Source organism: Dendropsophus ebraccatus, chromosome 4 (genome assembly GCF_027789765.1).
Source record: "Dendropsophus ebraccatus isolate aDenEbr1 chromosome 4, aDenEbr1.pat, whole genome shotgun sequence".
Classification (NCBI taxonomy): domain Eukaryota; kingdom Metazoa; phylum Chordata; class Amphibia; order Anura; family Hylidae; genus Dendropsophus; species Dendropsophus ebraccatus.
This window is the reverse complement of record NC_091457.1, coordinates 146,677,928-146,690,076: the sequence shown is the minus strand read 5'-3', so window position 1 is coordinate 146,690,076 and position 12,149 is coordinate 146,677,928. Positions and strand designations below refer to the sequence as shown.

Below are 12,149 nucleotides of genomic sequence, written 5' to 3'. Positions count from 1 at the left end.
TTTTATGTACTGGATCAAGACGGATCATAATATATCATTTATTTATTTATTTTTAACAGGCACAAAATGAGACAAAAATGAGGTCGACTACGTTTTTGTGTCCGTAAAAAAACAAAAACAAAAAGATCCCTTTTTTTCCATCCCTTTTTCATCCGTTTTTTTGCAAAAACAGATGACAAAAACTGATTGCAAAAACATAGTGTGAACCCAGCCTAAGATGATGTTGCTATCATTCATAAAAGCATCTAACCTGCTAATATCTCCCCTATGTTGGTGTAGGTGCTGTGTGCCAGGGTGGTCCTGCCATTGCGGTTATTTTACATATTATGGTTTAGATTATTGTTGTATTATTTGATTTCTTTGACCATATGTTTTATATATATTTTGATTTTCCTTGTTTTCATAATGTCTTCTCATATGTATAGTGCAATACTGGCAGGAGATTATTTTTTGCCCCGTCTGTTGCCCTGTATATTGTAGGGGCACTTGTGTAGTTACATCATGGTCTATTAGGCCTTTTTAAGTGGTTTTAATACATCTGCTGTTGTTTATTGGTTGTGAATAAACTATTTTTCATTATTTAACACATTGAGTGGGCATTACTCCTGGTTAGTCTAGCCGCTTTCTCTCTCTTTTGTCATTTTTTGGCTAGCTATTGTTTTGCACCTCCATGTTATTGATATGAGATTTGGGGTGCCCACCACACTTACTTGTGTAGTAAATATCTCCCCTATGTGGCACAGGGCACTGAGGATGCAGGTAAGTTTCTTACCTTCATCCTCAGCATCGTTTTTGTGAACTTTATAGTCCCTGTGTTAATGATGTTTTTTTCCGCCATGGCTGGCCCATCCCTTCTTCTGAATACCCATCTGTCCCTCTGCTATAATAAGTGCCGAAGTGACATCAATGCAAAGCACTGCCCCAAATCTTCATTAGAAGGGGCAGGCCAGAACCGTGATACTGAGGGTGCGCTATGGGGACATAACAGCAGGTTAGAGACTAGTTTTTCCTTTTTATTTGAGTAAGCATTTTAAAAGAAAAACTATTAGATGACCTGCAAGCTTCAAGGGGGTTTTCCCTCTCTAAAAGTGATAACATACCAGTAGAATATACCATCACTTTCCTACCTGTGCAATTCCGATTGCCAACAACTTCCACGTTTAGAAACTAAGCAACACGCTATCATTTATAAATTTTATAAAGTCTTTACAGTATACCGATTTGGCTTTCTACTTTAAAGGTTGTTCACCAAAATAAATTTTTTTTCTTTCAAATCAACTGGTGCCAGAGACTTGTAATTTACTTCTAAGTCTTCCAGTACATGTATGTCCTGCAGGAAGTGGTGTATTCTTTCCAGTCTGAGAGTGCTCTCTGCTGCCACCTCTGTCCATGTCAGGAACTGCCCAGAGCAGTAGCAAATCCCCATAAAAAACCTCTCCAGCTCTGGACAATTCCTGACATGGACAGAGGTGGCAGCAGGGAGCACTGGCTCCCTGTAAGACTGGCAAGAAAAAGTGCTGGACAACTTGAGTTTTTTTTTAATTTTTTTGATAGAAGAAATTTACAAATCTCTGGCACCAGTTGATTCGAAAGGAAAAAAAAAAGGTGAACAAATCCTTTAAACGTGTTGTACAGGGTATGGGGCAGGTTTGTAAGCATGTGACCTGTGCTAAAAGTCCACCTACCGGGGAGTGGGGGCAGCTGCTATAGTTCTCTCTCTCTCTCTATAATATTACATATATTATATAATTATATATATATATATATATATATATATATATATATATATATATATATATATATATATATATATATATATATATATACACATATATACACACACACACACACGAGTTATGCACCAATTCGGCAGCCGCTTATCACAGACTGAACAGGAAGTCTCAGCTTACTTTTAGCCTTTTCGGTGAGAATAAAAACTGCAATATTTCAGGATTTTAAAATATTAATCATAAAATGAAAAGGCAATATTTAGTAAACAAGAATTTACAAAATTGAAAAAAAAAAAATCATAATTTTTTTTTTTTGTAAACTATTAGGCTTTTGCAGCTCCTATGCATCACTGTTAGATTAGGTCTGTAAGGGATTTTACAGCTTATCTCCAGTCACTGTTCCTTTGTCCTGAGTGATTTGATCACAGCCTAAGGCCATGTTCAGGTTTTAGTTGAAATACAGTGCAAGAAACCGCTCATAACTGGAGGCCACATGTAAAGGAGAGACTGAGAAATCATCGCAGTTAAAAACCTGAATGTGTGAACACAGCCCAAAGCCTTTTACACAGGCGATTATTGGCCAAACCGGCTGACTACTGCTATGTCTAAATGACGCAGCGAACGGCTGACAAATCAGCAATACCTTGTTTGTTCGTTGATTACTGGGATCGTAGTTGGTCACATATTTTCCCTGTGTAAAGAGAGGAGGGCAGGCCAACAATGATGTAAGCGAAGCAATCACCATTAAAGGCTCCTTAAAGGAGAAGTCAGACGAAATTTTTTATTTAAGTATTGTATTGCTCCCCAAAAGTTATACAAATTACCAATACACACTTATAATGGGAAATGCTTATAAAGTGTTTTTTCCCTGCAATTACTACTGCATCAAGGCTTCACTTCCTGGATAACATGGTGATGTCACTTCCTGGATAACATGGTGATGTCACAACCCGACTCCCAGAGCTGTGTGGGCTGTGGCTGCTGAAGAGGATGATGGCAGGGGGACACTGAGGGACACAGGGCACTGGAGGGACACTGAGCATCCCTCTGCCATCATCCTCTCCAGCAGCCACAGCCCACACAGCTCTGGGAGTCGGGGCGTGACATCATTTTATCCAGGAAGTGACATCACCATGTTATCCAGGAAGTGAAGCCTTGATGCAATAGTAAGTGCAGGAAAAAAAGAACTCATGTGCATTTCCCGTAATAAGTGTATATTGGTGATTTGTATAACTTTTGGGGGGAAATACTATACTTAAATTAAAATATCATAACTACAGAAGCTGATTAGCGTCTGCTCAGCTATAAAGGAAAACAGTAATCTGAAAGGGATAATACATGGCAGCACTGAATGGCTAAAAGAAAATTGTAAGAACATCGGCCAAAATTTACCACTAACCTAAACTACAATGTGGGAGATTTATCAAACTGGTGTAAAGTAGAATTGTCTTAGTTGCCCCTAGCAACCAATCAGATTCCACATTTGATTTTTCAAAGAATCTGTGAGGAATGAAAGGTGGAATCTGATTGGTTGCTAGGGGCAACTGAGACCAATCTACTTTACACCCAGTTTGATAAATCTCCCCCAATAGGTTACGGAAAGAAAAAAGTCTCAGAATTGAGTTAAAGGGGTAGCTTAAAAAAAAAAAAAAAAAAAAAGTCTTTCAAATCAACTGGTGTTAGAAAGTGCCAGAGATTTGTAATTTACTTCTGTTAAAAAAAAAAATCTGAAGCCATCCGGTACTTAACTGCTGATCGGCACTCGTATTGGAGAAGGGTCTGCCCATCGAAGACCTCCAGCACCTTGATCAAGCCGGCAGACTGAACAAGATTCTGCATCTATCCATATACAGCCCCAAAGCTATTACAAAGATTTAGATTGTACCTTTAATTATGTAGAAAAACCCACTACATGGCACAGGATTGGGCACAATAATAGTTTTTCTAATTAACTCGCACAGCAGATTCTGTCTGTAAATAGTATTAGCTTGCTGCAGGCTGCTCCTATCTAAACGCAAAGAGTAAGAGCATCATGCAAACTCTCCTAGACTCCCAACCCCAGTATAGGACCCAGTACTATAGAATCTCATTGCATCCTATATTGCTGTCTAGTAGTGTTAAAGAAGCAGTTCACTTTTTATTTTTTTCGTCCCCCCGGGTAGCCGCTGTCAAGTATACTTACAGAAGATGATCGGTGTCCCGTTCCCGTCGGTCAGTTCCGTCCCGCGGTGCCGTTCACATCGGACGCGCGCTCACTTCCGCCGGCGCTGTGACTCCTCTTCTCTCCCTTGTCATTTGAACGCCGGAAGTCACGCACTTCCATAGAGAATGCATGGAAGCGAGTGACTTCCGGCATATAATCACTGGGCAGAGAAGAGGACTCGCAGCAGCCGGCGGAAGTGAGCGCGCGCCCGATGTGAACCGCACTGCGGGACGGAACTGACCGACGGGAACGGGACACCGATCATCTTCTGTAAGTATACATGACAGCGGCTACCCGGGGGGGGCGTAAAAAATAAAAAGTGAACTGCTTCTTTAAGCGAACTTGCGGAAAGTTTGTTTGAACTTGAACACTAAGCATTTGACTCCCAGCGTCTGGAGAAGTTGGATGTAGCCCTAAAACTGCCAGAAAAAAACATGCCATGTTTTCCAGGACTCCTAGGCGCTCCAACTTCTCCAGCCGCCAGGAGTCAAAGGTCAAGTGTTTACGTCTAGATAAACGTTGCCGAACAGGAATTTTCAGCAAGTTCGCTCAACGCTACTACCTAGCAGGTTTGGAACAGCTCACAAAACCACTTTAAGCAGAACGAAAGACTAAAATATTACAGAAAAGACCTCCATACACTGCCAGCATAAGACAGAAATAGGCAAATGAATTTGAGGGTTAAGAAATGTAAAACAGTCCTCCTAGGCTGCAGAATCACTGTTAATGGATGTACAAAAACTAGAATAAAATGGGGGAGAACAGAAGTCTTAAGTATTCTGGATACTTATCTCCCAATGGATTCAATTAAATGGGAAAAACACTTGATTGTTTCTACAGCCATAATTATAATGGTCAAGATTGGAAATTCTGGATGGTTTATGCCCAAAATTTAGTTTCCTTGGGTTTTTGTTTCATAAACTATAAACTATTGTAATACACACCCAAATCATAAAAAAAACAAACAAAAAAAAAACCTCAAGCATTAACAGCTGGAGACACACAAGCTCAGATAGTGTACAGGAGGTGTAGAAGCCTTGGAGGGCACCTCACACAAATTGGAGAGGAAAACATACAAACAATTACAGTGCTAGGAGGTACAAGTTACACGCACCGTACTGGATGTATTCGCTGTGCTTGTTGCAGGGGCATTATGTTCTGCATGACCTTGCCCTCCCCCATAGAGTGGAAGTCCATGGTCGGTGGAAGAGGCGGCATACTCTTGTGCATGCTGGCTGCCGTATTCTGTGGACAGACCGTTCTGCGGTGGTGGCGGGAAGGGGATAGCAGCAAAAGGTTGCACCATGGTCTCAGGAGTGGCTGTTGGCTCCTGGTTACCCTGTGAAGAATAAATCACAAAATATGACATGGTTAAAAAAAAAAAAAAAAAAGAAAGTTTATGTTAACTGCCCATGTACTACAATACATTACTGCATGCAATACTAGTTGCATCTAAAATCTAATGTCCATATGTACAAACAAAAAAAAAAAAAAAATCACAGGCAATAATAATAAAAAAAAAAAAATTTAAAGCAGCAAACAAAAGGGAAAAAAACGCAACAGTATGTAAGCAAAAAGTATTAAACTCAATATAAAATATATTCTAGCCTTACAGTGTTTCATACAAAGATCTTCTGAAACAGAGACACCCCACAATGTTGGCTTTGCCCCCCCCCCCCTAAAATCAATCTGCCTTTTGCCATATAGAGCCATGACATCAAGATATCGGATGACCAGAGTCTTATACGAGACAAATTCCTTACAAATAGGAGGCCACCATAAATCGCAGGAACTTATACGGTGTGGAATTTTTTTTTCTACCAACCAAATGAGGCCGCGTTCACATGGAGAATACAAACATGTACAGTCTCAAAAAAAAAAAAAAAAAAAGTTACAGCAAAACCTATTAAGTAACAAACATTAGCATTTGCAATAGGACAGAGCACAGCTATAAACAATTATACATGACCCATTTTAATAGGTGCCAATAAGTATAAAAACACCATAAAACAAGCTACTAACATTGATGTGTTACGGGAAAATTTGCTCTGTCACGCTTTACCTAATGCAGATAAAATTAAACAAAGGAAAAAAAAAAAACACAAAACAGTCTCTGTTCTATAGGTACTCATCATCCTTCTACCCTTGACCAGTTTGGCCTGCGCTACATTAGAGGTCACATGGCGGCTTCCACCACAGCTCCGGTACCATGGATGTAGCCCTCTGTCAGCCAGCCAAGAGGGCCGCAATAATCATTTAGCATTCTCTTGTGACCTACCATCTGGCTTTTTTCACCATGACAGATGCTCTTCAAAGAGCTTTCACTTCATATTCACATTTGCAGCTGAAGAAACTTGCTTCTCTGTTTGTACTCTGGCAGCTGCCATTTCATCTAGGAAGGACTGTCTGAGTGCCCTTCAGTGCACATCTTAGACAAGTTATCCCCTCCTATGTGACATGTATACCAGATACCCCCACCCCCCTTCGCTATCCAGATATGGATTTAGTACTGCCATAATAACAAAAACACATTTCCACTAAGGCTACATTCACACAGTGTATTTGCTTAGTATTTAGCACCCAAACCCAGGAGTGGATTGAAAACACAGAGGCGCTATGTTCACATTTAAAATTGAGTGGATGGCCGTCATTTAATGGCCGTCATTTAATGGCAAACAACTGCCAATAACCATAGCTGTCAAAGCAATGGCCGTTATTGGCCATTAAATGACGGCCATCCACTCAATTTTAAAAGTGTGTGAACATAGCCTCTCAGTGTTTTTAACGCACTCCTGGGTTTGGTTGCAAAATACTGAGCAAAAAATACCATGTGTGAACATAGCCTAAATACGTAACAGAATAAAAAGACATGCCGCCCCTATAAAAGGAGCAACAAATAAATTACAAGAGGTGTGAAATACTGCAATCTGTTTAATCCTTAAGGGTGCGTTCACACCTACAGGATCCGCAGCAGATCTGATGGTGCAGATTTGATGCTGTGTTCAGTTATTTAAATGAAATCTGCTGCGGATCCGCAGCAGAAAATCAGCTGCGGATCCGGTAAGTGTGAACGTACCAGGTATTCCAGAAAAAAAAAAAAAAAAAAAATCTACTTTTTCCTTATCCATTCCCTCTATTCATGCCTTTGGAATAACAAAGAGCCAGGTACACCGGAAGAGCTCTGTGCATTGCTCTTTCCGTCGGCTCCATAGGAATGAATAGAGCTGTGGGTCACGTGCCGTACAGGGGCCTGATACGGAGATCGGCAGGGGGGTACAGAGGTCAGACCCCTGCAGTCTCCTACTTTTCCGGTGGAGAGGGGAAAAGTAGATTTTTCCTGGAATACCCCTTTAAAGGGAATCTATCATGAAATGACCTACAGTTTAAATCAAGTTTTTAAGTTATATATTAAAAAAAAATAATAAATTTGCAGTTTTTTTTTCTCGTTTCCATGTTTATAAATAATCCTGAAATCTTAGCTTTCATTCTGGGCACTAGACTAAGGGTGGTATTACACGGGCCAATGGGGGCCAGATAGTACCCGTAAACGAGCGACGATCTGCTAGATCGGCGCTCGTTTACTGGGCCTATTACATGGCTCGATAACCATTTAACAAGGACTGCAAGGACATTGTTACCGATGTCCTTGCAGCCCTTGCTTAAACTGTATACTTTACCTATCCACGCTCCAGGGCTGCTCCTGCGGTCCGCTTCTCCCAGAGTCCTGCATGCTCTAGCTTCAGAGCGGCCTGTGAGCTGACAGGCCGCTCAGCCAATCACAGGCCGGGACCGCAGCAGTCTACAGTATTTATTACACGGAGCGATAATCGGCAGATTCTTGTTCCGTGTAATAGCACCCTAAAGGCCTTATTCCACGGAACGATTATCGTCCGTCTTCGGCCGATATCGGCCGCTACGGATGATAATTGTCCCGTGGAATAGAGTGCAACGATCAGCCGACATCGTTCATGTCGGCTGATCGTTGCAGTCGCTTGTTTTTCAACATGTTGAAAAACAAGCGACTGATATAGCAGCGATTTGCTGCCGGCGCTCCGTTGAATAGGAGCATCTGCAGCAGACGCTGCTATATCCTATGGGCTGCCCCCCCGCAGCTCCCCGCCGCCCCTCCCGCACTCACTGCTGTCGCGTTGAATAGCGGCGGCAGCAAGCGGGGAACGAGGAGCAAACGAGCGCTGAGAGCGCTCGTTTGCTCCTCTTAACGATCCGTGGAATAGGCCCCTAAGCCGAGACTACTTGTTCTGTCTGTGATAATGAAGGGGCTGCCGGAAAGCGAGCTGTCCAGAATTAAGGCAAAAGGCAACACCAGTACATAACAAAAATAGATAACATTGACAGCTCAGCCACCTTCCTGCTCTGTAGAATGACCTTTGCACAGATCAGAGGTCACAGTGCATGCTTACAAATGTGTCCTATACAAAGAATAAGGTCTGGAGAGCTTCTGTCTATGGCCATGAGGCTTGCTGTAAGGTCACTAAATGTTGCTTAAAGTAACTTAGGCAAGATGACTGGCCCTTAAAGTAATAAACAAACTAACGAGAAAAAAATTTAAATAAAAACATACATCTTGTTACAGTACCTAATTTATACTAAGAAATCCAGACAATACACTCCCTATAAAAGGCTACTAGTCACCACCCTTTGGATCTGTGGTCTTGTTTGTTTGTTTTTTTTACCCATTTTAGTATGTTAATGGGGGAATAAATTGACAAATGGGCAGCTGTAGCCCCTCCCTTCACTGTCCAATAAGACAAGACAGTACAAGGGCAGTAGGAGCAGCGAGATCCCATGATCTCTCGAGAATTCCATGTGATCCAAGTCTTCTCACAGCGCGAGCAGCGTCGTATAGCTGGGAGCATCAGCTGATCCTGCCATGTGAAGAGGGAAGAACATGATCCCACAATATTTCTAAAATATAACGTGATCTCACTACTCGCGCTGCTTTTCCTTAAGGCTTGTTGTCTGCCATGAAACACATCACTGGAACTGCTGGAGCTCAGGCAAGACGGCATGTCACCAAAGTAACCGCAGAGATGCCAGCAGTCCTGCCAGGAAGGTTTTGGGCAGTTTGCACCTCAGGGAGCTCGGAAAGTTTTTGTCAGTTAAAAATAAAACCTAGGAGGGAGAATTATCAAAGGGTGTAAAATATATACTACTGTAAACTGCCTGCAGCAACCAATCACAGCTCAGCTTTCATATTACCAGAGCTGTGATTGGTTGCTATGGGTAGTTACCCACCAGTACACCCAAAAATATACACATTTTTTTTTAATTACTGACACGTTCAAAATATTTATGGTTAAAAAGTGCGAATAAAGCAAACCACCTCAAAACCTTTAAAAAGTAAAAAAAAAAAAAAAAAAACAAGAATTTTTTTCTTCCAAATCAACTGGTGCCAGAAACTGCCAGATAATTGTAATTCCATTAAGAAATCTCAAGTCTTCCGGACCTTTCAGCTGCTGTATGCCCTGTAAAAAGTGGTGTTTTCTCTCCAGTCTGACACAGTGCTCTCTGCTGCCACCTCTGTCCAGAGCAGTAGCAAATCCCCACCAGATCGCAAAGAATACCACTTCCTGCAGGACACACAGCAGCTGATCAGGACTGGAAGATTATATATATATAATTATATATTTTTTTTTTTTTAGTAGAAGTAAATTACAAATCTCTGGCAACCTTGCAACTGTTGTCCGCCCTGAGACACCGCTGACAGCCATGTCCGCCTTGGTATAATCCTCTGCTTGGATACACCATTTGAAAATAATAAAGTGTAAAGATCATCTACACCACAAGCATCTACATCAACAAAAGCTTTTGCTCTCAAAAATGTTGAGACAGAGGCCACAAAATATTTGGCAGTCATCCACAAAGAGGTTAAAAATATATACTACAAACAGCTAATATGCTGCTAACTACTACATGAAGAGAACACACAGCAGGCAGGGTATAAAAACATAAAGGTAATTTGTACACCACCTTCACGCAACTTTGGATCAGTGAACAGTAAAATTGAATGAAAATTAAATTTTGCCTATAAAAAGCTTACTCGAGCAAGCCTGTACACCACACAACAAAAACATTCTGTAACCTGGGAAATCAACACGGGACTATTATTAACAGATAGGGAACCACATAAAATGGCCAGTGATCAGCTCGTTGGCTGATTGCATTAAAGGGGTTATCCAGCGCTACAAAAACATGGCCACTTTTCCCCCTTCTGTTTCCAGTTCAGGTGCGGCTTGCAATTAAGCTCCATTTACATCAATGGAACAGAGTTTCAAAACCCCACCCAAACTGGAGACAACAGTAGGGGGAAAGTGGCCATGTTTTTGTAGCGCTGGATAACCCCCTTTAAGATTGGTTGTCGCCAACTTATTTTCCAGTGTAAACTATGGTGAAGTCAACAGGCTATAAGAATGATCCAGTGATCGCACGATCGAGTCTTGTAAGTAAGCACCAATCTGGATGATTTGCGCAGTGTTTTCAGGAGGCATATCACAGCCTAAGGAGGCCACTGCTCTTGTGGTTCTTTTACATGGGCTGAAGGACTCTTGTTGGGATTATCCCTGTGATCGGCCTTTGTTTACGAAGCCTTTAAACTGCTCAATGTTTGGTTTTTTTCCCCATTCATTGACTGATTGCTGGCCTACATGGGTTGATCATCGGGAACAAGCGTTCCTACACTGGCCGGTGTCAAGATGCGTTTAGAGAATACCCTGTGCCATGACCGCTCTGCAACAATCTTTACATAGGTGGATGGTACAGTTAGGGATGAGCGAATTTACAGTAGGAACAAAGCGAATTGCTTCGTTCCTATCTGTATTCTGTTCATCAGGCTGCAGGGCTTTGAAGTCTGCTCCGCTCTCTGCCGCTCCTCCTTAGGTGCTGGAAAATGATGGATCAAGTCCTGGGAAACTGGGAGAAGTTCCCCAGGTCAGGATCCATCTTTCCCCAGCACCTGGGGAGGAGCAGCACGGAGCGGAGCAGACTTCAAAGCCCCACAGCACGATAAGTGGAATACAGATAGGAACGGAGTGAATCGCTACTGTAAATTCACTCTTCTCTATACACCATCAAAGGAAAATCCTCATTAATTCTAGTCTCTCCAGACGAGAGAATCATACTGCCTCCACTGGCTTTGCTGTGACCATGCCATATAGAGTGTGGATAACAGGAATATCCCTTAAATTAAATATAAATTAATGAAGGTAGAAGATACATTAGATCTTCCCTCTTCGAGGGATAAAATTTCTAACCAGTGGTTTTTTTTTTTTTGGTTTTTTTTGGAGTTCAACATGGAGGCCACATCAGTTTAACTTTCCATTCCATTATTTTTTACACTCATGTTCCACATGACAAGCTGAAACCGCAGACCCCACCTCCCCCTCCTGGGCTCTTCCTAAATCATTTAGCAGGCACATCAATATTTCAGGATGAGGAGAACAACCAGAGGAAGCTAGAAAGATGATCTCAAAGTCCACCGTTTACATTAAAAAGCATGGTGTAAAATCCAAGCAGAAAGAAAAACGCAGACATCTCTAATTTTCACAGAAGGTATATTGCATATTTATGAATATGCTGAGTGGGTGCACTAAAATACACATGCAAGAGACCTAGGGGAAAACTTCAGAGGAGACTAAGTAGAAGTCATAAACAATAAATGAACATCCATCGATTACAATAATGCTAAGTAGGGGGATTCTGGCCTAATGCATTTATTGCAGAGAGGGGCCCAAGTCTTCGGACTCCAGCGATCCATTACAAAAGTGCTGTGTCTGAAATCAACCAAGGGCAACATCTGCCGAAGGGTTATATCTTCATCTTGTCCGCATACACACACACACAAAAAAAACACAATGATAAATTTTTGACATTACTAGGGTGGATTATGTTTAACGTAATTTAAGGGAATTAAGTCAATAGTGATCTGTACAGCTTTGAGGAATAATTTATTCCTACATAAATTTCTTGTGGATTAGCCAAGTAGGTTCAATAGGTGATGCCAAAATTATTGGGTTTGGAAACGTTCTCCAAACCGGAACGCTTGGCATTTGACTCCCGGAGGCTGACGAAGTTGAATGCCCTAGGGCTCCCAAAAAAACATGAACTTCTCCAGCCACTGGGAATCAAGTGCTGAGTGTTCGGAGAAACTTACGGAACCTAAACAATTCAGCAAGTTTGCTCAACACTATTGGTGACCT

At 41.6% G+C, this 12,149-nt stretch overlaps 1 protein-coding gene across 12 annotated transcripts in view; it reads right to left on the bottom strand.

Moving 5' to 3' along the window:
- The window catches only part of RBFOX2 (RNA binding fox-1 homolog 2), a 142,965-nt gene that overhangs the window by 69,310 nt on the left and 61,506 nt on the right, over window positions 1-12,149 (bottom strand). For all 12 annotated transcript variants that reach the window (XM_069967377.1, XM_069967367.1, XM_069967373.1 and 9 more), the window contains exon 2: window positions 5,048-5,272. In XM_069967377.1, coding sequence (XP_069823478.1) covers window positions 5,048-5,272 — 225 coding nt within the window. The remainder of the gene's footprint in view (window positions 1-5,047; window positions 5,273-12,149) is intronic.